Source organism: Caenorhabditis remanei, chromosome III, assembly GCF_010183535.1.
Source record: "Caenorhabditis remanei strain PX506 chromosome III, whole genome shotgun sequence".
NCBI lineage: Eukaryota > Metazoa > Nematoda > Chromadorea > Rhabditida > Rhabditidae > Caenorhabditis > Caenorhabditis remanei.
This window is the reverse complement of record NC_071330.1, coordinates 14238687-14265479: the sequence shown is the minus strand read 5'-3', so window position 1 is coordinate 14265479 and position 26793 is coordinate 14238687. Positions and strand designations below refer to the sequence as shown.

Here is a 26793-nt window from a genome sequence, read left to right as displayed (position 1 = left end):
GTCCACTCTCCATAGTTGTTGACAATTAATATAACGGTTGGGAATTAATATTCTCGTAATAAATGTTGAACGTTTTATCCTTGTAAGGTTTCTATAATAAAAATACATAATAACGAATCTTGGTCTCTGCACACTACAAACCAATAAAGATGAAAACATGAATATTTTATTAAATTCTGTCAAAAACGAATCAGAATTTCGAACAGTTATATCAAAATTACAGTAGAACAGTTAATTAAATTGATTATAATTCCATCTTGATCCCTTCCACAAATTCCAGCACATCTAGGTTGGTAGAAAGTTTTGAAGCACTCCCTGAAAAATTCATAAAAATATTCCAGACACCTTTTCTTATAGCTTACCATCAACCACAGTCTCAGTTTGACACATTGGACATGCTATTTTTCCGTTCCTTAGTATTCTATCCGCACAGTACTCGCAGATTGTGTGTCCACACTTTTTCAGGATTCTGGGCATTCTGGAGGGGGAGAATTCCACAAGACAGATGTTGCATTCAATGCTGAAATTTTATAAATTTGATATGCTGCTAGAGGGTGCTAACTTACATTGAATCACTATCAGTTCTTTCTGTGTTCAATTCCCGTAAGTCGCTCTCAAGACTCCGGAATCCACCAGTCAACACAACCAAAAGTTCGGTCGTACTAATTCCAGAAACAATCCCTAATCCCAGTTGGCTCCATAACATTTCCAATATTCTTGTGATATCTTCTGCCTCTATAAGTGTGGTCCTTAGTGTAGCTAGAGTAATAGCTACATGGAATACGGTAGATGCAATTATCAGTTTTTTATGATGTTGGAGATCGAAACGACCGATTTTTGCACCAACGACGTGAATAGCAATGCGAGAGCAAACACTAATGAGATAGAAAATCCAACAATATCTAAGCATTATCTGGAAATATGAATTAGTAGAATAACTACAAAACGTTTTACGACTCACCGTATCACTAAAACCTTTAAAAATAAACGTAACCCTTAGAATAGTTCCTGATAAAGCTATCGCCATAAAATAACACAACGAATCGAATTCGAACTCCTGGAACTGTCCAATGCGATTACACTGCCGATACTTCGCATTAAAAATTTCATCAATCACCGCAAAAAATAAAATTGTGAAGCATGACCATACTAAAGACACAATTCCTCCGCATAAGTTATCAAATGTCGGGAAACAGGCATTATAAATTAGAGATGAGCCAAGTACAGTTATAAAAACCGCAAGGTAGATCAAAATGAAGAAGCGACTAATGTGATCCATTCAAAGCACAAATCAATATTTTGGTTTGGAGGATGAGAGGAAAGAAGGAATGAACAGAAATGATGTACACACAGGTAAATGAGATGAGTTGTTTCCCAGGGACCGTTTTAATGTCTCACATTGAATAAATAGAACGTTTTCCTTATGATCCCTCTCCTCTCCTCTCAGCCTCCTAACAAAAATATTGATTTTTTCGCCTCGAATGGATCAAATTCATTACTTCATCGCTGTGACCTACCTTGCTATTTTTTAAATGGAAATCTCACATTTCTTATTTACTTCGTCTGGTTTTGGAGATTGCATAAAGCATGCAAAGGAATATTGTCTCTTTTATATTCACTCTTAACTGCATTAGTTGGAGTCTTATTTGGACACTTTTATGGAAAGTATCGGCAGCGCAATCGTGTTTGGGAGTTTCGGGAGTTCAAATTTGTGTCGTTGTGTTATTTCATGGGGATAACTTTATTGGGAACTATTCTAAGAGTTATATGTATTATGAAAGATATTGGTGGCCTGGTAAATATTAATACTATTTGTATTGCTCAATGCATACTTATTTCCAGACAATCTTCAACTCAAAAAGGCGTTCAACTTCAACCCGCTGTATCTCAAAATTGAGAGGAGCTACAAAAAAGTTGTCAATAAACAAAATGTGGCAAATTTCAAGGGCTACATTTTTATAGTTGATAATTTTTTGATAGCTTCTCAACTTTTTGAGTTATAACGCTTTGAAGATTACCAGAGAGGAGAGAGCGCAGACAACGAGAGTGTCTAGCTGTCTGCGCCTCTCTTACCGATTCCCTTACCTTCCAGCACCGGCATAATCCTTCTGAAAACCGCCGGTGGACTCTTCGCCGCGTACTGTCCCAACACGAATTCCATATGTATCGCCGGAATCGCAAATATGAATGCACACACGATGTAGGAGATGAGGAACGCGACGCCACCATTTCGATAAGCCATTTGTGGGAATCTCCAAATGTTTCCAAGTCCGACAGCTTGTCCGAGAGAGCTCAATAAGGATTCGATCTGAAATTTTCAGTCGTCGAAAAAAATAAATTATTATGGGAGGGTGGAGCGCCGCCGCGTGCCGGAGAGCGCCACATTTAAATACGCCCGGCGGCCCTTTCTTTCTTGTCGACCACTGTGGCGCAGTCGGTAGTGCGCTCGTTTTGGATCCACTGCCGGTACCCCCACGGGTTCAATTCCTCTCGGTGTTTTTTCTTTTTTTGCATTATTTTTCCCTTTTTTCCCCTTTCTTACCCCTTTAAAAGCCTGCCGATTGGTATTCTCCATTTCCACATAATTTTTATAAGCCTTCCGCCCTCTATCCGTTTTCTTCTCGTTCACAAATTGGTCCGGTCGGAAGTTCGCCTCATTATCTCTTTCATTATCGTTCGCATCGGTTTTTGGTGTCTCCTTTTTTGTAGTAGTTGTAGTATTTGTAGTTTGTGTAGTTTGTGTAGTCGATGGAGCAGTCGGCGTCATCGATTTGGATACGGTCGTGGTGGTCCCGGTGGTTACGGTCGTCTCAGGAATTTTCTTCCGCTGCATCGTAAATTTTTCGATTCCACGATTAGATTTGATTTTTGGGAATAAACTGGAGAATGCGATATGAGAATGAATAAAAATGTGGAAATCGATTAGCAGAAAAAAATTGTTGAAAAAAAAACAATTCCACGCAAGAAACATTTTTTGGAAAAGGTTGGAAAGGTAATGTCACGCCTAATTACTCGAATTTCGGTTTTTTAATAGCAAGTAGAGATGAGAGAGCGCAGACAGTCAGGCACTCTCGCTGTCTGCGTCTCTACGGTGGCTCGTTCGACTCGTTTGGCTTATAACGGTTGTATCTCGAAAGTGGGCGAAGCTAGAAAAAAGTTGTCAACTACAAAAATGTAGAAAATTTCAAAGGCTATAATTTTTTAGTTTACAACTTTTTGATAGCTCCGCTCACTTTTGAGATATAACGCTTAGAAGCTGAGTAAAGATAGAATGCGCACAGACAACGAGAGCGTCTAACTGTCTGCGCCTCTCTTTCTCCCAGAACGCCCAACTTTAAGCCGTAAAGTGGGCGGAGCTAGAAAAAAGTTGTCAACTACAAAAATGTGTAGAATTTCAAGTGCTACATTTTTGTAGTTGTCAACTTTTTGATAGCTATTTGCGTTTTTGAGATATAACGCTCTAAAGTTTAACGCTTAAAGGAGAGAACGCAGACAACGAGAGTGTCTAACTGTCTGCGGCTCTCTCTCGACTCTTAAAGTTTGAAGCTCTGTAATTTGCTATCCTGATGTCCATTAAAAAAAATGATAAATTACAAAAATGATTCACGTAAAATTCTGCGCATTTTATTAGTTGGCCAATTTTACGTATCTCTGCTAGATTTCACGAAAAACAAGATCAAAAGTTTTATTTCAATTTTTGTAAAGTTCACGAAACTTTTTAGGCTTTATCCATGATTTTTCTCGCCTCCTCAATCATATCCAACAGTGTAAAGTTTTTGAACAGACCTTTGACTCCTTCTGGAAAAACAAATTTCTGCACTACAAACTACAAAACTACAGTAACTTCAAGACCTACTTTTCACAAAATGAACCATCTGGCAGGTCGGACAAATCAATATATTCTCTTTCTTCCACAGCCTTCTCATGGCACAATTCTCACAAATCGAGTGTCCGCATTCCGGTAAAATTCTGGGAGGTTTGGAGTCAGAGTACTCCAAGTCACAGCATGTACAGCGGATTCTAGAATATTAGAAAATATCTCAAAAGTGGGCGGAGCTAACAAAAAGTAGTAAATTCCAAAAATGTAGCCCTTGAAATTCTACACATTTTTGTAGTTGACTATTTTTTTCTAGCTTTTCCCACTTTTGAGATACAGCGGCTTGAAGTTGCGCGCCCTGAGAGAGGGGGAGGCGCAGACAGTTAGACAGTCTCGTTGTCTGCGCCCTCCCCATTAGTTTCTAAGCGCTATAACTCCTCGGGGTGTCTAGCTAGAAAAAAGTTGTCAACTACAAAAATGAAGCCCTTGAAATTTTCTATTTTTGGAGTTGACGACTTTTTTTGCCCCGCTCCTTTTTGAGATACTCACGTTGGATAAATCCTCATTTTTGGCTTCAATTCCTCCGTTGACTTCTCCTCATCTTCTGAATCCTCTACTTCCATTTCCTCATGAATTGATCTCAATCCCCCATTCAAAATAATAACTAAATCAACGCCACTGAAAACGGAGAGCACAAAAAATAGAGCTTGAATATAGATCATAGATTCGAGATCAGTCTGAATCCCCATTCTAGCCAAAACCACTGAAATTGTAAAATTGACAATTGGAAACCAAATTTTGGGGAAATTTTGGTTTTGGTGGTTGATGAAACAGTGTTGACGGTATCCGTAGACAAAGAGGTAGTAGAAAAGAATGGAAGAGTAGATGGGGATAGAAAGAAGGAAGGGAAGAATCTGAAAAAAGTATTGATAGCCCTTGAAATTTGATATATTTTTGTAGTTGACCACTTTTTCTAGCTCCGCCCACTTTTGAGATATATAATAGCAATTTGAATGCATCTAAGCGGACTTAGCTTCTAAGCCCTATAACTCCCTGGGGTGTCTAGCTATCAAAAAGTTGTCAACTACAAAATTATAGCCCATAAAATTTGCTACATTTTTGTGGTTGACAACTTTTTTCTAGCTCTTCACTCTGCAGAGTTACGCAGGTTTGAAGTTTAGGGGTGGGAGAGCGCGCGCAGAGAAAGCAGACAACCTCGCTGTCTGCGTCTCCCTAGCAGCTTCTTCGACTTTGGAGCGCTATTTTTCAAGAGTGGGCGGAGCTATCAAAAAACTTTCAATTGATAAAATGTAGAAGATTTCGAGGGCTACATTTTTGTAATTGACAACTTTTTTCTAGCTCCGCCCCCTTTTGAGATATACAGCTTTGAAGTTGAAAGTTTACCTTTTCTCTAATCCCAAAGCTATACACCACAATCCTCGGCGCAACTCCACATATCACAATTCCTGCGAACCCGACCACCATATTATTCCGCCAGCGTTTCACTTGATCCATTTCAAAATATCGATTGAAAAAGTCCAAAATATACTTCATGGCGACGAGGGTTACTGTAACGACAGCGGAGATACCAGCAATATGGTAAGCAGTGGAAAGAGCAAAGTTTTCACTAAAAATTAGTCCCAACAATCCAAAAATTGATAAGAATCCAAGTAAAACTGCAAAGCAATACATGGTAACATCGTTCCAGGAGTGAACATCCATTTTTTGTAGATCAAATTCTTTTTTAGCGGTTTCAGCGTGTCTTGCTCTCAGAGCACAGCCATCTACCCAGACTGCCACTAAGTCTATCATGCTAGCAGCACCAATTAAGCCGAATCCGCAATTAAAAATAATGGCATAATTATGTGTTAGCAGGCAGGAAATCACAATAAGCAAAATGTTTCCGATCACTATTTTTGCGAATGTTTTCTGGTTGGACAGCTTCAAGGGTTGCATGGTTTTGTGGTATTGAAAAATGAGTATGGTGTAGAAGGAGATGATTGATGCAGTGCTAGTGTAGAAGGCGATCTGTAAAAAAAACTTTAAATTTAAAAAAAAGTTTAATTCTAAAACTCACCAATTTATAATTTACACTCCAAAAAACTGCAATCCTTGCAATTAACGTGCTAATTAGGATTCCACTGAACCCAACTAGCATCATATTGTTTTGGCATGTCATCCGATTCTTCACCATCTCCAAACTCTTATAAAACACCGCGCATCCTATGATAACCCAGCAGAGATTAGGCAAATCCGAGTTGTCCACAGTAAGCAGAGCAATACTGTAGAGGGTTACGGTAGCGATGGCGGCTAGGAGCACCGGTATGGTGGAGTGGCAGAAGGGTTTTAGCATTACTGAAATGAAAAAAAACCATTGGATGAGTTTCACGGGTGATAACTGGAACTGGCGTCAAAAAATTATAAACTATTAAGTTAGAGTATTTTAAAAGGCTATATCTTAAAAATGAGATAAGCTACATAAATGTTGCTAACTATAAAAATATAGCCCTTGAAATTTCCTACATTTTTATAGTTGACCACTTTTTAATAGCTCCCCCCCTTTTTGAGATACAGCGGATTGAAGTTAAGCGCGCTGAGTGAGAGAGAGGCGCAGACAGCTAGAGCGTCTAACCGTCTGCGTTCTCTCCTTTTTTGAATTGCTATAACTCAAAAATGTGGATAGCTATCAAAAAGTTGTCAACTACACAAATGTAGCTCTTGAAATTTTCTACATTTTTGTAGTGTACAACTTTTTTAAAGCTCCGCCCCTTTTTGAGATACAGCGCATTGAAATTTGAGTAAGTGACGGTGCCGTGGAGAGGAGAGAGCGCAGAGCACTAGACAGTCACTCGAAAAATCAATGAATGTAAGAAGAGTAAAGGGGGAGAAATGATGGTGAGAAGTGACAGAGGGTATGTGACCTGACCCTGGGAAACAGTGACTCTGGGAAAAATGGGAGGATCCTAGACTAGACTCATTAGCACTTCATAATTTTCTCCTGGGAGGGATAGCCTCTGGGATGTAGGCTCTGCACACAGAACACAAATAAAGATGAAACATTAATTTATTTATTATAATAAGTCCAGTTATAAACGGAATATTCAAAAAGTTATCCATCCATCTTGATCCCTTCCACAAACTCCAGCACAGCATGATTCTTGGCCAGCTTCGAGCTGCCCCCTCAAAAACTCATAACCATATTTCAGACACCTTTTCTTATAGCTTACCATAATGCTCTGTTACAGTTTGGCACATTGGACATGCAATTCTAAGATTATATCTCTGTCTTAGCAGTATATCGGCACAACACTCACAAATCGTGTGTCCACAGTTTTTCAGAATTCTGGGTATTCTGGAGGCGGAGAATTCCATGAAACAGATGTTGCACTCGATTCTGAAAGTTTATACAATTTGATATGCTGCTAGAGGGTGCCAACTTACATTGGATCACTATCAGTTCTTTCTGTGTTCAATTCTCGTAAGTTGCTCTCAAGACTCCGGAATCCACCAGTCAACACAACCAAAAGTTCGGTCGTACTGACTCCAGAAATAATCCCTAATCCCAGTTGGCTCCATAGCATTTCCAATATTTTGTTGGTATCTGGCTCTATTATAGTTGACCTTACTGTAGCTACAGTAATAGCTATATGGAATAAGGTAGATGCAATTATCAGTTTCTTATGATGTTGAAGATCGAAACGACCGATTTTTACACCAATTTCGAAAATAGCAATGCGGGAATAAACAGTAATGGCATAGAAGGCCAAACAATATGTGAGCATTATCTGGAAGTATGTATAAGTAGAGAAACTACAAATATAAAAAATATTAAGACTTACCTTGTCACGAATGTCTTCCAAAGAAAGGTAAACCCTTAGCATAGTTCCGAATGAAGCAATCCCGGAGAAATGAGTCCACAAATCGAATATGAATGCTTGAAATTCCCCAACACGATTGCGCGTTATCTGGAAATTTATTAGTTGACCTACATAAATAAATAAAATTAAGACTCACCAAGTCACGACGATCTCGCAGAATAAACATAACCCTCAAAATAGTTCCCAATAAACTTATCCCTATTAAATAACACAACAAATCAAATTTGAACTCTTGGAACTGTCCTACGCAATTGCGCTGCCGATGCTTTGCACAAAACACACCAAGTATGACCATAACTAATGAAATTGAGAAGAGTAAACATACAAAAGACAACGCTCTTTCGCATAAAATATGAAATGCGGAGAATGAGGCATTCGATATAAAGAGAGGGACCAATAAGCTAACACCAACTATAAAAAAGAAAATGTAGATCGCAGTGATGAAGCGATGAATTCTATCCATTCGAGGCGTAAATCAATAATTTTGTTGGGAGGATGAGAGGAGAGAAGGGATGAACAGAAATGGTGTACACACAGGTTAATGAGATCGGAACTGTTGTTTCCCAGAGGAGGTTCCCATACCACACATATCTTTATCTATCGGGCAGTATAATCTCATTAGTCATCGTGAACGTCCTCTCACCTCTATCACCTCAATCGATCTATGTCTCCACAAATGGTTTTCGTTCACCACATCATTTTTAGACTCCACGTGGCCACATTTTTCATGTTTGGAGTTGGCGACTCTGCTGCTTTGGCGCTTTATTGGTTTTTGAGTTTAGTCATCAGAGGGAGAGGGTCTCCTCGCTAGGTTTCGGCTCTGAGCCGTTTTTATTGTTGTTTTCCTCCGATTTGGGTGATTTTTCACCATTTATGTTTTATTAATTGTCTTAATTGCATGTACCCTCACAACCCTGTAGTTCTCCGAGCCCTCACAATAAATACGCAACGACACTCCGCCAAAGCCTCACGCGCCTACCGTAACCTCAGCGCGTCAGTTCACGTGGACACGTGTACTCCACGTGGCAACAAATAGTTTCTGGAGTCGGTTGGCTTTCAGAGTTTAGTTCAAATTTTAGCGTTTGTGCTTTTGACTTTTGTTTTGTAAGTTATCGCTTTTATTCTTGTTTTCTTGCAATAAAGTAAATTTATTGTAAGAAACTGTGTATTTGTCGTCTTATTTTATCAGGACCCTATCACCCCGTATTCGTACGCGGGCAACTCTGACGTTCTATCAAAAAAATGATCAACCATAAAATGATCTACGTAAAATTCTGCGCATTTTATTAGTTGGCCAATTTTACGTATCTCTGCTAGATTTCAAGATAAAAAAAGGTCAAAAGTTTTATTTCAATTTTTAAGTTCACGAAAATTTTTAGGCTTCATCCATGATTTTTCTGGCCTCCTCAATCATATCCAACAGTGTGAAGTTTTTGAACAGACCTTTAACTCCTTCTGGAAAAACAAAGTTTTACACTACAAACTACAAAACTACAGTAACCTACTTTTCACAAAATGAACCGTCTGGCAGGCTGGACAAGTCAATTTATTCTTCTTGCTCAGTTTTCTTCTAGCACAATTTCCACAAATCGAGTGTCCGCATTCCGGTAGGATTCTGGGAGGTTTGGAGTCGGAGTACTCGGAGTCACAGGATGTACAGAGGATTCTGGAATATTAGAAAATATCTGAAAAGGGGGCGGAGCTACCAAAAACTTGTCGACTACAAAAATGCAGCTCTTAAAATTTCCTACATTTTTGTAGTTGACCACTTTTTTCTAGCTCCGCCCACTTTTGAGATACAGCGACTTGAAGTTGAGCGCCCTGAGAGAGAGAGGCGCAGACAGTTAGACACCCTCGTTGTCTGCGCGCTCTCTCTCCTTCCCTTTCTCTTCACATCTTCTAAGCGCTATAACTCCTCGGGGTGTCTAGCTAGCAAAAAGTTGTCAACTACAAAAATGTAGTCCTTGAAATTTCCTACATTTTTGTAGTTGACGACTTTTCTCTAACTCCGCCCCTTTCTGAGATACTCACCTCGGATAAATCCTCTTTTTTGGCTTCAATTCCTCCGTTGACTTCTCCACATTTTCTGAACTCTCCACTTTCATTTCCTCATGAATTGATCTCAATCCCCCATTCAAAATAATAACTAAATCAACGCCACTGAAAACGGAAAGCACAAAAAATAGGGCTTGAATATAGATCATAGATTCGAGATCAGTATGAATCCCCATTCTAGCCAAAATCACTGAAAATGTGATATTGACCATTGGAATCCAAATTTTGAAGAAATTTTGGTTTTGGTGGTTGATGAAACAGTGTTGACGGTATCCGTAGACGAAGAGGTAGTAGAAAAGAATGGAAGAGTAGATGGGGATGGAGAGAAGGAAAGGGAGAATCTGAAAAAATAATTATGATAGTCCTCGATAGCCCTTGAAATTTGCTATATTTTTGATGTGATATATCTCAAAAACAAGCAGAGTTATCAAAAAGTGATCAACCACAAAATTTTAGCCCTTGAAATTTGCTATATTTTTGTAGTTGACAACTTTTTTCTAGCCCTTTACCCTGAAGAGTTACACCGCTTTGAAGTATTGGAGGCACACAGGGTGGAGAGAGCGCGCGCAGAGAAAGCAGACACCCTCGCTGTCTGCGTCTCCCAAGAAGCTCTTTTGACTTTGGAGCGCTATATCTCAAAAGTGGGTGGAGCTATCAAAAAACTTCCAACTAATAAAATGTAGAAAATTTCAAGGGCTACATATTTGTAGTTGACCACTTTTTTCTAGCCTTGCCCACTTTTGAGATACATCGATTTAAAGTTGGCGCGTCGAAATGAGGAGACGCAAACAGTTAGACGCTCTCGTTGTCTGCGTCTCCCTCGAAGCTCTTTTGACTTTGGAGCGCTATTTCTCAAGAGTGGGCGGGGCTATCAAAAAACTTTCAACTGATAAAATGTAGAGAATTTCAAGGGCTACATTTTTGTAGTTGAGAACTTTTTCATAGCTCCGCCCCCTTTTGAGATATGAAGCTTTGAAGTTACCTTTTCTCCAATCCCATAGCTATACACCACAATCCTCGGCGCCACTCCACATATCACAATTCCTGCGAGCCCGACCACCATATTATTCCGCCAGCGTTTCACTTGATCCATTTCAAAATATCGATTGAAAAAGTCCAAAATATACTTCATGGCGACGAGGGTTACTGTAACGACAGCGGAGATACCAGCAATATGGTAAGCAGTGGAAAGAGCAAAGTTTTCACTAAAAATTAGTCCCAACAATCCAAAAATCGATAAGAATCCAAGTAAAACTGCAAAGCAATACATGGTAACATCGTTCCAGGAGTGAACATCCATTTTTTGTAGATCAAATTCCTTTCTATCTTTTTTAGCGGATTGGAAAATGAATATGGTGTAGTAAGAGGTGATTAAGGCAGAGCAGACAAAGAAGGAAATCTGGAAAAAACCCTTTAAAATTTTTTCTCAAAATTTGGTCTAAAACTCACCAAATTATATTTAACACTCCAAAACACTGCAATTAACGAGGTAATTGAGATTCCACTGAACCCAATTATCATCATACTATTCTGGCTCGTTATCAACATTTCCGAGCTCTTGTGAAATACCGCGCATCCTATCGTAGCCCAGCAGAGATTAGACAAATCCGAGTTGTCTACAGTAACCAGTGCAATACTGTAGAGGGTTACTGTAGTGATGGTGGCTAGGAGCACCGGTATGTGGCAGAAGGGTTTTAGCATCACTGAAATGAGATGAATTTGACGGGTGATAACTGGAAGTGGTTTCGAGAAATTTTGAACAGTTAAGTTAGAGTACTTTAAAAAGCTATATCTCAAAAATGGGCGGAGCTACTAAAATGTTGTTAACTAAAAAAATGTAGCCCTCAAAATTTCCTACATTTTTGTAGTTGACCACTTTTTTGTAGCTCCACCCCTTTTTGAGATACAACGGATTGAAGTTGAGCGCGCTGAAATAGGTGAGAGACGCAGACAGCTAGAGCGTCGAGTCTTCTACTTTGAAGTGCTATAACTCAAAAATGTGAACAGCATCAAAAAGTTGTCAACCGCAGAAATGTAGCTCTTGAAATTCTCCACATTTTATTAGTTAACAACTTTTTTAAAGCTCCGCCCCTTTTTGAGATACAGCGCATTGAAATTTGAGTAAGTGACGGTGCCGTGGAGAGGAGAGAGCGCAGAGAACTAGACAGTCATTCGAAAAATCAATGAAAGTAAGAAGAGTAAAGGGGGAGAAATGATGGTGAGAAGTGACAGAGGGTATGTGACCTGACCCTGGGAAACAGTGACTCTGGGAAAAATGGGAGGAGCCTAGACTAGACTCATTAGCACTTCACAATTTTCTCCTGGGAGGGATAGCCTCTGGGATGTAGGCTCTGCACACAGAACACAAATAAAGATGAAAAATTAATTTATTTATTATAATACAGTAGCGAGCATAGGTGAGGGCAGATTCATACTTTCATGTGTATCTCTGCTGAATCGTGTCCGTTTTGCATAATCTTTTTTTTCACAGATAGCTGAACGATCCAGTAACAAGAAAATAAGTTTTTTGTAAAAGTTTAAGTTTTGATTTTTTTCAATAATTGATTTTTCTTGTTCATGATTTGAAAATTCGAAAAAAAACTTTTTATTTTTCTCTTGGAGTTATTGAGTTTTTAATGTCAAAATGATGGAACATGTTCAAATAAGCAAAAAATCATGTTGAATTAGTTTCTTAGTTCCTGAGCATCGTGCTAGAGCTCCAGAAGTCAAAAGTGGCGTCCTCGGGAAAACCTTCATAACTCATCAAAAAATTATCCAAATTAGCCAAAACATGTACCAAAAAACGTGTTTTGAGTTCTTCTACAAACCAACATCAAAAAATCAAGATTTTAGAAAAAATAATTTTTCAAATTTTTTTCACTCAAAAATTTTTCATTCCAATTTTTTCCTGGATTTCCGATATTTTCTGGCTATAAAACGAACATACGTTTCAAATACTGCATGCAAAGTGCTTTATCACAAATAATAAAACACATTTTTGTATTTTTTGTTTGTTTTAAAGCCAGAAAATATCGGAAATCAGGAAAAAATTGGAATGACAAAATTTTGAGTGAAAAAAATTTGAAAAATTATTTTTTCTAAAATCTTGATTTTTTGATGTTGGTTTGTAGAAGAACTCAAAACACGTTTTTTGGTACATGTTTTGGCTAATTTGGGTAATTCTTCAATGAGTTATGAAGGTTTTTCCGAGGACGCCACTTTTGACTTCTGGAGCTCTAGCACGATGCTCAGGAACTAAGAAACTAATTCAACATGATTTTTTGTTTATTTGTACATGTTCCATCATTTTGACATTAAAAACTCAATAACTCCAAGAGAAAAATAAAAAGTTTTTTTTTCGAATTTTCAAATCATGAACAAGAAAAATCAATTATTGAAAAAAATCAAAACTGAAACTTTTACAAAAAACTTATTTTCTTGTTACTGGATCGTTCAGCTATCTGTGAAAAAAAAGATTATGCAAAACGAACACGATTCAGCAGAGATACACATGAAAGTATGAATCTGCCCTCACCTATGCTCGCTACTGTAAGTCCAGTTATAAACGGAATATTCAAAAAGTTATCCATCCATCTTGATCCCTTCCACAAACTCCAGCACAGCATGATTCTTGGCCAGCTTCGAGCTGCCCCCTCAAAAACTCATAACCATATTTCAGACACCTTTTCTTATTGCTTACCATAATGCTCTGTTACAGTTTGACACATTGGACATGCAATTCTATGATTATATCTCTGTCTTAGCAGTATATCCGCACAACACTCACAAATCGTGTGTCCACACTTTTTCAGAATTCTGGGGATTCTGGAGGCGGAGAATTCCATGAAACAGATGTTGCACTCGATTCTGAAAACTTGAGAAGTTCCACTTATATGTGACACAAAACTTACATCGGATCACTATCAGTTCTTTCTGTGTTCAATTCTTGTGAGAGATCGCCGTCAAGACTCCGACTCTTGAATCCACCAGTCAACACCATCAAAAATTCGGTCGTACTGATTCCAGAAACAATTCCTAATCCCAGTTGGCTCCATAGCATTTCCAATATTCTTGTGAGATCTTCAGACTCTCCAATTGTTGATCTTACTGTGGCTACAGTAATAGCTGTATGGAATACGGTAGATGCCATTATTAGTTTCTTATGATGTTGGAGATCGAAACGACCGATTTTTACACCAACGTCGTGAATAGCAATGCGGGAACAAACAGTAATGAGATGGAAAACCAAACAAGACATGACCATTCTCTGGAAATGTGTATTGAGAAATATAAAAAGTATTAAGACTTACCAAGCCACCAATATCTTTTAGAATAAATATAACCCTCAGAATAGTTCCCCATAAAGTAGTCCCCATGAAAAAACACAATAAATCAAATATGAATTGCTGAAGTTCCCCATTGCGATTGCGCTGCCGATACTTTGCATCGAAATGTTCAATTATGACCACATTTAATGTAATTAATAAGACTGAAATTACAAAATACGACATTCCTTCGCAAAATGTGATCGTGTCTGTCGTGTCGTGTCGTAATGGTGATGGGAACTTATATATTACTACAACTGTGCTAACTGCAGTTATTAAAACAACAAGGTAAGTCACATGGATGAAGTAATGAATATTATCCATTCGAGGCGAAAAAAATCAATATTTTTGTTAGGAGGCTGAGAGGAGAAGAGAGAAGGAATGCACAGAAATTGCGTACACACAGGTTAATGAGATGAGTTGTTTCCCAGGGGCCGTGTTAATGTCTCTTGGACAAATAGAACGTTTTCCTTATGAGAATTATAATTTCTTATAAATCCTGAAAGTTCAACGGCTTTGACAAGAGCTATTTTTCAACACTGGTTCTAATCCGGCAGTTCTAATTCGTGGCAGCTCTGGAACACCGTCAACTGAGGAATTTAGCCGCGTAAGGCTTACGGCAAATTAGTAAAGACATTTGTAGGGAAAACCGACTGGCAGTGTGGAGGGTCAACCCCTGGGAGCAGTGAGCGGAGTCAGTCCACTCTCCACAATTCTCGGTAATTATTGATATTTTTATAATAATTATTGAACCCCTTTTCTCTATCATTGAAAGGTTTTCTTCCAAGAAAGAATTAGAAATATGTTTATTGAAAAATGGCGCAACAAGAATGATTTATTCGAATTATTAACAATTATCATTCCGTCTTGATCCCCTCCACAAATTCCAACACAGCATGATTCTTGGGAAGCTCCGAGCTACTTTCTGAAAATATTCATAAAAATATTTCAGACACCTTTTCTTGTAGCTTACCATAATGCTCTGTTACAGTTTGACACATTGGACATGCAATTCCAAGATTATATCTCTGTCTTAGCAGTATATCCGCACAACTCTCACAAATCGTGTGCCCACACTTTTTCAGGATTCTGGGCATTCTGGAGGGGGAGAATTCCACGAGACAGATGTTGCATTCAATGCTGAAAATTTATACAATTTGATATGCTGCTAGAGGGTGCTAACTCACATTGGATCACTATCAATTCTTTCTGTGTTCAATTCTCGTAAGTCGCTCTCAAGACTCCGGAATCCACCAGTCAACACCACCAAAAATTCGGTCGTACTGACTCCAGAAATAATCCCTAATCCCAGTTGACTCCATAGGATTTCCAATATTCTTGTGATATCTTCTGCATCTATCAGTGTGGTCCTTAGTGTAGCTAGAGTAATAGCTACATGGAATACGGTAGATGCAATTATCAGTTTTTTATGATGTTGGAGATCGAAACGACCGATTTTTACACCAACGACGTGAATAGCAATGCGAGAGCAAACACTAATGAGATAAAAAATCCAACAAAATCTGAGCAATATCTGGAAATATGAATTAGTAGAATAACTACAAAACGTTTTACGACTCACCGTATCACTAAAACCTTTAAAAATAAACGTAACCCTTAGAATAGTTCCTGATAAAGCTATCGCTATAAAATAACATAACGAATCGAATTCGAACTCCTGGAACTGTCCAATGCGATTGCGCTGCCGATACTTCGCATTAAAAATTTCATCAATCACCGCAAGAAATAAAATGGTGAAGCATGACCATACTAAAGACACAATTCCTTCGCATAAGTTATGAAATGTCGGGAAACAGGCATTATAAATTAGAGATGAGCCAAGTACAGTTATAAAAACCGCAAGGTAGATCAAAATGAAGAAGCGACTAATTTGATCCATTCGAAGCACAAATCAATATTTTTGTTTGGAGGATGAGAGGAGAGAAGGAATGAACAGAAATGGTGTACACACAGGTAAATGAGATGAGTTGTTTCCCAGGGACCGTTTTAATGTTTCACATTGGACAAATAGAACGTTTCCCTTATGATCCCTCCTCTCCTCTCAGCCTCCTAACAAAAATATTGATTTTTTTCGCCTCGAATGGATCAAATTCATTACTTCATCGCTCTGACCTACCTTGCCGTTTTTGTAAATGGAAATCTCTTATTTCTTACTTATTTCGCCTAGTTCTGGAGATTGCATAATGCATGCGAAGGAATATTGTCTCTTATGTATTCATTTTTAACTGCATTAGTTGGGGTCATATTTGGACATTTTTATAAAAAGTATCGGCAGCGAAATCGTGTTTGGGAGTTTCGGGAGTTCAAAATCATGTCGTTGTGTTATTTCATGGGGATAACTTTATTGGGAACTATTTTAAGAGTTATATTTATTATGAAAGATATTGGTGGCCTGGTAAGTATTAATACTATTTGTATTGCTCAATGATTACATATTTCCAGACAATCTTCAACTCTAGTTTGGTTTTCTATTACATCAGTTCTTGTTCCCGCATTGTTATTTTTGGAATTGGAAGTAAAATAGGTCGTTTCGATCTCCAACATCATAAGAAACTGATAATTGCATCTACCGTATTCCATATAACGCGTTCTCTGTAAGACTCGAGCAACAGAGGTACTAGGGAAAGTTAGTTATATAAACATGTACTCTGAGTCTTCGGTAACACATATACACAATATTGGGTCGCAGCTCCGGGTTACTGTAGTACGGTAGGTGCTCATAGGTCAAAAAATGAACTTTTTGAGAATTGATCGGGAAAAGCTGAAATTTTTAGCATTTATTGGATAGGAATAGAGTATTTATTTCACAAAGTTTCAAAGTTTAAAAAGATTTTTTAACCGAGTTATGGCCAAAACACACACTTTTTTGACCGATTTTTTGAAAAAATCTAAAATAAGGATCCTTAATCGGAATTTCCGTATTCCAAAACTATTTTTTTAACGTTTGTTATTATTTTTTCTATTGATCAAAAAAAAATTCATTGAAAAAAACCTCGGCTGAAAGGTTCAAATTTGATCTAGAAAAAACCAAAAAAATTTTATTTTGAAATTTTGGAAATTTTATTTTAGAAATGCGTAGTCCTTATAATTTGCAACATTTTTTGTATTGACACTTATGTTTTAACTCTTCATCATCACATAGAAATCTTGAATTAAGTGGAAATTATCAATTGAGCGGCGTGTGATTTCCAGCTGTCGCGTAAGAGCGGAATACACAAAATAAATGTTTTTGTTTGAGTAATTTTAAGATTGTGCTTTGTTTGACAATACTCTGCTTACTGTAGAAAACAATTCGGTACGTTTTTCATTCACAAAGTTGTGCATCAATTCAATTAATATCTCACATGAGAATCTCTTGCGTTGGGAACCGTAGATCTTGATATTTTTTGCCAAAAGACATTTCTTGGTCTTACTAAAAAACTCCGAAAGTAGTAGCGGCGTTCTCAAAGTTTTGCTAAAAAAATCGATTTTTTGTTTTTTTGGAAAATTTTTTAGTCGACTCACTTTGGCTCTTCATAACTTCTCGCATTTTCAATATTTTTAGAAGATTTTTTTTGCAGATGATTGGTAAAGACATGTTCTTTATTTTTGCTTATTAAACTATAAAGCTACTACCTTGTCGGAATGAGATAATTTAGGAACTATTTTTATTTTGGAAACACGTTCCCAAGAGACCGAGTCCATTTGATCATTTGACGGATAATGCAAGTTCACACACTCAAATGTAGATCAAACCAGAAAATGAGATTTACTTTAAATTTTAGACTTCTTTACAGGTTATTTAAGTACTACTACCCTACAACCAATTTTTCCGGAATTTTTCATTTTTAGGTCACGTGATGGGAAAAAGAACACTGTGGCCTGATTTCCATTTTAATTTAAAACACTTTTTATGTTCACATCTTTTTCTGAAAAATGACCCAAATCTAAATTTTGGAAAAAAACAGAGGGTCGAACGATTCTTCTATTGAGTAGAGTATATGTAGGGTAGTAGTACTTAAATAACCTGTAAAGAAGTCTAAAATTTAAAGTAAATCTCATTTTTTGGTTTGATCTACATTTGAGTGTGTGAACTTGCATTATCCGTCAAATGATCAAATGGACTCGGTCTCTTGGGAACGTGTTTCCAAAATAAAAATAGTTCCTAAATTATCTCATTCCGACAAGGTAGTAGCTTTATAGTTTAATAAGCAAAAATAAAGAACATGTCTTTACCAATCATCTGCAAAAAAAATCTTCTAAAAATATTGAAAATGCGAGAAGTTATGAAGAGCCAAAGTGAGTCGACTAAAAAATTTTCCAAAAAAACAAAAAATCGATTTTTTTAGCAAAACTTTGAGAACGCCGCTACTACTTTCGGAGTTTTTTAGTAAGACCAAGAAATGTCTTTTGGCAAAAAATATCAAGATCTACGGTTCCCAACGCAAGAGATTCTCATGTGAGATATTAATTGAATTGATGCACAACTTTGTGAATGAAAAACGTACCGAATTGTTTTCTACAGTAAGCAGAGTATTGTCAAACAAAGCACAATCTTAAAATTACTCAAACAAAAACATTTATTTTGTGTATTCCGCTCTTACGCGACAGCTGGAAATCACACGCCGCTCAATTGATAATTTCCACTTAATTCAAGATTTCTATGTGATGATGAAGAGTTAAAACATAAGTGTCAATACAAAAAATGTTGCAAATTATAAGGACTACGCATTTCTAAAATAAAATTTCCAAAATTTCAAAATAAAATTTTTTTGGTTTTTTCTAGATCAAATTTGAACCTTTCAGCCGAGGTTTTTTTCAATGAATTTTTTTTTGATCAATAGAAAAAATAATAACAAACGTTAAAAAAATAGTTTTGGAATACGGAAATTCCGATTAAGGATCCTTATTTTAGATTTTTTCAAAAAATCGGTCAAAAAAGTGTGTGTTTTGGCCATAACTCGGTTAAAAAAATTTTTTAAACTTTGAAACTTTGTGAAATAAATACTCTATTCCTATCCAATAAATGCTGAAAATTTCAGCTTTTCCCGATCAATTCTCAAAAAGTTCATTTTTTGACCTATGAGCACCTACCGTACTACAGTAACCCGGAGCTGCGACCCAATATTGTGTATATGTGTTGCACATTTACTCATATACGTTCTTTGAAAGTTTCAAAGCTGTAGCTAACTTAGCCGCCCTACGCCCCTACCTACAGTGACCATGATCGAGTCTTACAGAGAATGCGTTATATAGCTATTACTGTAGCTTCTGCCACAGCTTATAGAAGATATACCGACGCTATATTAGAGGTAACAATGATTGAGCCAGAAGATGTATCCAGGAAAATCACTGCATGGGTATGGAGCCAACTGGGATTAGCAATTCTTTCTGGAATTAGTACGACCGAATTTTTGATAGTGTTGACTGGTGGATTCCGAAGTCTTGAGAGAGATCCAAGTGACATGCGAGAATTAAACACAGAAAGAACTGATAGTGATCTGATGTAAGTTGGCACCTAGCAGCACATAAAATTATATATATATATTTTCAGCATAGAATGCAATATCTGTCTCGTGGAATTCTCGGCCTCCAGAATCCCTAGAATCCTGAAAAACTGTAAGCACACAATTTGTGAGCACTGTGCGGATAGAACTATAAGGAACAAAAAAATAACATGTCCAATGTGTCAAACTGTAACAGAGGTTGATGGTAAGATATAGCTAGAAAATGTGTCTGAAATATGATTATAAACTTTTGCAGGGAGCAGCTCGATGCTTACCAAGAATCATGCTGTGTTGGAATTTGTTGAAGGAATTAAGATGGAATGATAACTTTTTGATTGAATTTAAATGAAATATTAATTTTTACATCTTTATTTGTTTTCAGCGTGTAGAGTCCACATACTATCCTTCTCAGAAGAACATTATGAAGTTCTAATGTCTTCATATAAGAAATAGGAGAAGTGGTTCCTTCATCGGACTATAGTGTTGCTGTTTTCTCACGAAAGGTTGGTGGAACCAAACCACCGTCTAAAGATTAAGCCTCCGCAGCACTACTGGGCTACAGGTGCATAAGCCTTATAGAGCACAGTCGACGTCCGGCAACGAATTTCGACATTCTCTTTCTTACAACATTTCGTGCAAAAACATCAACCCTATGGTCCGATGAAGGAGCAAGATCTCCAAATTTCTTATATGACTACATCTCTACGATACGCACTAAAACAATGATTCCAACCTTTATGGATTATACTTTAAAGTGCTAATGTGTATTGGCTCTTCTTATTTTTTCCTGGGGTCAGATCGCATACCATCTGTCACTGCTTCTCTGTTGTCAGGTATTAAAACTGTCCCTGGGAAACAACTGTGTTTGGCCTACCTCATCTCATCAACCTGTGTGTACGCCATTTCTGTTCATCCCTCCTCTCCTCTCATCCTCCATACAAATATATTGATTTGCCCCCCTGAATGGATAATATTCATCGCTTCATCACCGTAGTCTACTTTGTCGTTTTTGTAACTGGAAATAGTACATCTTTAATTTATTACTTCTGGTTCCCGACATTTCATAGTTCATGCGAATTATGTTTAGCCTTATCAACTTCATTAGTTGGGGTCATTTATATAAAATATCGACAACGCAATCCCGTTGGGGATTCCCAGGAATTCAAATTCAATTCTTTGTGTTATTTCATGGCGATTGCTGTATCGGGAACTATTCTGAGGGTTAACTTTATTTTGAACGATATTGCTGGCATGGTGAGTCTTAATACTATACTATTTGTATTGCTCAACGTATACATATTTTCAGAGAATGCTTACATCTTGTTTGGGTTTCTACGGTATTAGTGTCAGTTCCCGCATTGTTTTCCTCGAAATTGGAGGAAAAATAGGTCGTTTCGATCTTCAACATCATAAGAAACTGATAATTGCATCTACCGTACTTCATATAGCTATTACTGTAGCATCTGTCACAGCTTATATAAGTTATGCCAACGCTACATTGGGGACAACAATGATAGATGTATCTAAAAAAAGAACTGCATGGGTATGGAGCCAACTGGGATTAGCAATTCTTTCTGGAGTTAGTACGACCGAATTTTTGATGGTGTTGACTGGTGGATTCCGGAGTCTTGATAGCGATTCAAGCGACATGCGGGAATTGAACACAGAAAGAACTGATAGTGATCCAATGTAAGTTGGCACCCTCTAGCAGCATATCAAATTGTATAAACTTTCAGCATCGATTGCAACATTTGTCTCGTGGAATTCTCCGCTTCCAGAATCCCTAGAATCCTGAAAAAGTGTGGACACACGATCTGTGAGTACTGTGCGGATAGAATAATAAGGAACGGAAAAATAACATGTCCAACATGTCAAACTGCAACAGAGATTGATGGTAAGCAATAAGAAAAGGTGTCTAAAATATGATTACAAATTTTTCAGGACCCGTCTCGATGCTTACCAAGAATTATGCTGCGTTGGAATTTGTGGAAGGAATTAAGTTGGATTGATAATTTTTTACCTGAAATTAATAAAATATTCATTTTTTCCTCTTTATTTGTTTTCAGTGACAATCCTTCCCACAAGTACATTATGAAGTGCTAATGTGCATTGGCTCCTCATATTTTTTCCCAGGGTCAGATCGCATACCATCTGTCATTTTTCTGTTGTCAGACATTAAAACTGCTCCTGGGAAAACTGTGTCTTGCCTATCTCATCTCATTAACCTGTGTGCGCGCCATTTCTGTTCATCCCTCCTCTCCCCTCAGCCTCCGTACAATAAAATTGATTTGCACCCTCGAATGGATAGAATTCATTGCTTCATCACTGTGACCTACGCTGTCGTTTTTATAATTGGAGTTGGCTCATCTCTAATTTATAATGCCTGTTTCCCGGTATTTCATAATTTATGCGAGGGAATATTGTGTTTAGTATGCTACGTATTATTAGCTTTATTAGTTGGGGTTCTAATAGATTATTTTCATGCAAAGTATCGGCAGCGCAATCGCGTTGGTGAATTTCAAGAATTCATAATCGATTTGTGGAGTCATTTCTTGGGCATTGCTTCACTGGAAACTATTCTGATGGCTATATTTATTTTGAAAGACATTCGTGACTCGGTGAGTCGTAAGACTTCTGTAGTTTTTCTACTAATTTAGATTTTCAGATAATGCTCACATCTTGTGTGGCATTCTATTGCACCACTCTTTGTTTCTGCACTGCTATTCTTGAAATCGGGGGTAAAATAGGTCGTTTCGATCTCCAACATCATAAGAAACTGATAATTGCATCTACCGTATTCCATATAGCTATTACTGTAGCTACAGTAAAGACAACAATGATATGGCTAAATGTCAAAGAAAGAAATGCATTGGTATGGAGCCAGCTGGGATTAGGTACTATTACTGAAATCAGTACGACTGAAGTTTTGGTAATGTTGACTGGTGGATTCAGGAGTCGGAGTTTTCATAGCGATTCAAGCGACATGCGATAATTAAACACAGAAAGAACTGATAGTGATCCAATGTAAATTGGCACCCCTTAGTAGCAGAAAAAACTGTATAAACTTTCAGCATCGAGTGCAACATTTGTCTAGTGGAATTCTCCGCCTCCAGAATCCCCAGAATCCTGAAAAACTGTGGACACACAATTTGTGAGTACTGTGCGGATAGAATAATAAGGAACGGAAAAATTACATGTCCAACATGTCAAACGGCAACATATGGTAAGCAATAAGAAAATGTGTCGAAATATGATTATGATATTTTCAGGAATCGCCTCAAAGCTTATTGAGAATCATGCTGTGCTGGAATTTGTGGAAGGAATTAAGATGTAATGATAATTAATTTAATGAATTTAATTATGATACTATGGTTATTGTACGGAAGTTAATAATATAATGTCGAATACTTTTTTTTTTTTTTTAGTATAAAATAGATGATAAAACAAAGAGCCGATATCTAGTCACATAATTATCTCCGCTACTGACCTACCAAAAAAGATCACTAAAAAGTACAAAATTCCCCCGTTTTCTCCACTATATGCACATTGAGTGTCTTAAATTTCTGAGGCGCATTCTATTTGTTTAGATAATATTTGCACACCTATTTGCATTGTCTTCCCCCCGTTCTTTTTCTTACTTTCCAATTATTATTATACCGTCAGACTAATACTAAAAATGGCAAAATCTTTTGCTAGTCCGGGATTTTTTACCGATGGTTTGATGCTCGTGCTTGCGTTTTACTATTCGTTTTGCGCTTTTGTTTATTCGATAGCTATAGTATTTGCTGAATTCCAAATGGAGTACTTCATCACTTTTGGAAAAACTCTCGCCACGTGTTTGCTCATTTTTCTGAGTTTTTCATTACTCAAAACGTTTATCGATTTTTTGAGCGATAGATATGAGATTACTGATGTGAAACGGTCTCGGAATATTCTTCTTGTGGGATTTGGAGGAATTTCTGTTGCTGGAGTGGTCACACAGCTTGGTATTTGTTTTACTGGAGATGACATACATGTCAGTTTTAAGAAAATCTGATTTTTATAAATTATAACGGAAATATTTGAAATCAGCTCGTCAAGTGGGAAAATTCGCTATTTTTTTATTTTTGATGAGGAAACAGTTGTGGGACATGTCTAATATCATTTTCACAGTTTGCTCAGATATTTAGTTCAATTTTAAGCCAAAAACCAAAAAAATAGGTTATAAATGAACAAGGTTATAGATTTTCAACAAGGTTATAGATTTTTTTTTTCGAAAAAATTAAATTATTGAACACACTTTTTAAATTTTAGTTATTCAGAATACACTTAACAAGACGCTTCGAATGAGTATAATTATGCCTAGGTTTTGATGAAATTTGGGTCCCACCACGAAAACTACAGTACCCCTGGAGTGGAGTACTGTAGTTTTCGAAATGGGGCCCTACTAGGGCATGATTATACTCATTCGAAGCGTCTTGACATGCTGAATTCAAATTTAAAATAAAAACGGTCAAAAACTAAATTTCCATAAACTTTTTGTGAATATTCAGCTTCAAATCTACCTCTTCTGCATCTCCACGTTCACCATCTTCAACTTCTGGGCCGTCACACTTCGTGACAGTCGTCTCTGGGAATCCGACTACAATAATTTCCTAAAATTCAGAGCTCGTGTCGGGTTTTCTCATTTCTTACTGTCCATCGCAATTCTTCGCATTTCGAAAAGTTTGACGGCAACCGATGACACCTTCAAGCAACACTTTGGGTTTATGTTCTTTTTGTATTTGCCTTGTTCGATGGCTACCATCGATTTTTTGGTAGTTTGGAGGAATGGAATACAGCGGACTGATGTCAAGTTTAAAGATTGGTTCATTTTGGAAAATGAATCGGAATTCGAGAGAATTGGAGGCGGCTCTGAGAAGTAAGTTGGCTGTGGGGGCGGGGCTTAGCAATTTTTTTCATTTTTTTTGAATTTCTGGTCCCAGTAATGTTTTCTACTAGAAGAATTAAACTGTCCGAAAATTCCAAAAAAAATCATTGAAAACTTCAACTTTTTTCCAAATTCTTCTTTTCCTTCTTTCTGGAGTGCAACCGCTTAAATTCGTTTCAATTTATTTTACTTTTTCAGACTCTCCAGGAAATTTCTTGAATTTTAAGCCTAAAACCAAGAAAAATGGTCACAAACTCTCAAAGTTATAAATTTTAGGAAAAATCGAAAAATAAATCCTTTTTGGGGTATACCATAGGTTTTTGGAACAATTTTCGACCCTAAACTTACGTTTTGCGTACTCGTGGCCTACAAACCCAATTCTCGGCAATGAAATTGATTTCATCAAATTCAGCGTGTCAAGACGCTTCGAATGACTATAATCATGCCTAGTTTTGGTGAAAGTTGGGTCCCACCACGAAAACTACAGTAACCCAGGAATTGTGTGATCCAAACTATTTTCATGAACAGCCCCAAGTTTAAGCTTCAATTTGAACTAAAAACAAACCTAATATCTTAAAAATGAACAGTGTTAGAGATTTTCGAAACTTTTCGTAATGTTTCGAGAAATGAAAATTTTTGAAACTACCGTAATCCTGTCAGATTTGCCCCAAATGTTTTGAAATTTATATTTTTAGATTCCAAGACGCTTCGGATGAGTATAAACATGCCTAGGTTTTGGTGAAAGCTGGGTCCCACCACGAAAAGACGCGGGTTACTGTAGTTTTCGTGGCGAGACCCTATATAGGACATACTTATACTCATTCAAAGCGTCTAAGCATGCTGATTCTGAAATAAAAAAAATTTAGAAAGATTGCGTAAGATCTGACAGAGTTATAGCGATTTAAAAATTTCAAGAAATTTCGAACTTTTTCGAAAATCAGGGGTATTTGAGTTTAGAACTCGGAAGAATAGAACTGCGACAAAATAAAACTGTGAAAATATAGAACTGACTAAAATAGAACTGAACAAAGTGGAACTACGAAAAAATGGAACCGCAACAAAACAGAACTTAACAAAATAGAACTGTTACAAAATAGAACTCTAGTTCGAATGGAGCGCGTTTGCATTCGTGACTTTTAAGACGAATTATAACCAATTTTCGAGGAAAAAAGTCGACTAAAAACACTTATTTTATGGAGATAAAGTCTTTGTCTATTTAATAGTCAACAAAAAACTGTATAAAATTATATTAGATAAGCTCGAAAAGCATTTTCAAAACCAGTGGTAGAGTTCTATTTTGTAGCAGTTCCATTGCGTTCAGTTCTATTTTGTTGAGTTCTATTTTGTAGCAGCTCTAACTTTCACTGTTCCACTTTGTAACAGTTCTATTTTAGTCAGTTCTATATTTTCAGTTTTATTTTGTCACAGTTCTATCTTTCCGAGGTTCTAAACTCAAATACCCCCCGAAAATCTGTAACTTTGCCAGTTTTTGACGGATTTTGTTGGTTTTTGGCTTAAAATGACCGTCGAATCTCAAATTTCTCAAATTTCCAGCCGTCAACCGTCCGACTGCGGAATCTGCCTCCTCGAGTACAGTGACGGGAAACCCCGTATTCCTCGAATCCTGTCATGTGGTCATACTGTATGTGAGAAGTGTATTGAGGAAATGCCAAAAAATGATCGATCCGTCCAATGCCCATTTTGTAGACAAACTACTCGCGTCTATTATGCCAAAAGTTTACCAAAAAATTATTTGGCGCTGGAATTTGTGGATGAGTTGAACAAGCCCAAGTATTGGTTGTGAATATTTTTTGTTAATAAATGTTTCGTCTGTCTGTGTGTCTGTTTGTCCAGGTAAGGAAAAAAAGACTTAAAGTTATGGGCTGGCCCAGCCCTTAACTTTTTTATTTATCTATAACTTTGCTCATTTCCAATATAAAATTAAGATTTAATGTTCAAATTGAAGCCAAAAAGGTGGAAAATCTGTTAAGAATACTTTGAACATCGTTTGAACCTAACTTACTATAATTTTCTTTGCTGTGTCTTATAGCAAATTTTACGCTGATTTTGAATATGTAAACAGTTTTCGAAATGGAAGTCTTTGAAAAAAGTTATACGCGTTTTTGTAAGGTTCGAATGAATATAATCATGCCTAGGTTTGGTAAAAATTGGGTTCCACCACGAAAACTACAGTAACCTAAATTTAAAGAAAAATTCTGTAATCCAAATTATTTTTTATGGCTTGCTCCGATTTTAGCTTCGTTTGAAACCTAAAATCACCCTGATATCTTAAAAATTAAAA

General features: G+C 37.0%; 7 protein-coding genes across 7 annotated transcripts; 3 read left to right on the top strand and 4 right to left on the bottom strand.

The window, feature by feature from the left end:
- Positions 1–244: 244 nt before the first annotated feature.
- Positions 245–7861, bottom strand: GCK72_011305 (uncharacterized protein; the record flags this gene model as incomplete). Its single annotated transcript, XM_053728358.1, has 13 exons — positions 245–315; positions 363–520; positions 567–913; positions 962–1149; positions 2086–2308; positions 2543–2879; positions 4367–4731; positions 5222–5845; positions 5895–6172; positions 7045–7211; positions 7259–7602; positions 7657–7782; positions 7832–7861. The coding sequence occupies 13 exons, from the start codon at positions 7859–7861 to the stop codon at positions 245–247; spliced, it is 3258 nt and encodes a 1085-aa protein (XP_053587935.1).
- A 1209-nt stretch (positions 7862–9070) lies between these two features.
- Positions 9071–11451, bottom strand: GCK72_011304 (uncharacterized protein; the record flags this gene model as incomplete). The annotated part of the gene is made up of 5 exons (XM_053728357.1): positions 9071–9150; positions 9201–9361; positions 9727–10091; positions 10733–11149; positions 11200–11451. 5 exons carry the CDS (start codon positions 11449–11451, stop codon positions 9071–9073), a joined length of 1275 nt encoding a protein of 424 aa, XP_053587934.1.
- Positions 11452–13332: 1881 nt separating this feature from the next.
- Positions 13333–14126, bottom strand: GCK72_011303 (uncharacterized protein; the record flags this gene model as incomplete). Its single annotated transcript, XM_053728356.1, has 4 exons — positions 13333–13403; positions 13451–13617; positions 13662–14017; positions 14061–14126. The coding sequence occupies 4 exons, from the start codon at positions 14124–14126 to the stop codon at positions 13333–13335; spliced, it is 660 nt and encodes a 219-aa protein (XP_053587933.1).
- An 806-nt stretch (positions 14127–14932) lies between these two features.
- Positions 14933–15975, bottom strand: GCK72_011302 (uncharacterized protein; the record flags this gene model as incomplete). Its single annotated transcript, XM_053728355.1, has 4 exons — positions 14933–15000; positions 15049–15215; positions 15263–15609; positions 15658–15975. The coding sequence occupies 4 exons, from the start codon at positions 15973–15975 to the stop codon at positions 14933–14935; spliced, it is 900 nt and encodes a 299-aa protein (XP_053587932.1).
- A 3418-nt stretch (positions 15976–19393) lies between these two features.
- On the top strand, positions 19394–19906 carry GCK72_011301 (uncharacterized protein; the record flags this gene model as incomplete). Its single annotated transcript, XM_053728354.1, has 3 exons — positions 19394–19581; positions 19630–19787; positions 19839–19906. The coding sequence occupies 3 exons, from the start codon at positions 19394–19396 to the stop codon at positions 19904–19906; spliced, it is 414 nt and encodes a 137-aa protein (XP_053587931.1).
- Positions 19907–20770: 864 nt separating this feature from the next.
- GCK72_011300 (uncharacterized protein) lies at positions 20771–21591 on the top strand (the record flags this gene model as incomplete). The annotated part of the gene is made up of 4 exons (XM_053728353.1): positions 20771–20836; positions 20889–21271; positions 21319–21476; positions 21524–21591. 4 exons carry the CDS (start codon positions 20771–20773, stop codon positions 21589–21591), a joined length of 675 nt encoding a protein of 224 aa, XP_053587930.1.
- A 573-nt stretch (positions 21592–22164) lies between these two features.
- On the top strand, positions 22165–26295 carry GCK72_011299 (uncharacterized protein; the record flags this gene model as incomplete). The annotated part of the gene is made up of 4 exons (XM_053728352.1): positions 22165–22200; positions 22248–22454; positions 24115–24482; positions 26046–26295. The coding sequence occupies 4 exons, from the start codon at positions 22165–22167 to the stop codon at positions 26293–26295; spliced, it is 861 nt and encodes a 286-aa protein (XP_053587929.1).
- Positions 26296–26793: the final 498 nt, after the last annotated feature.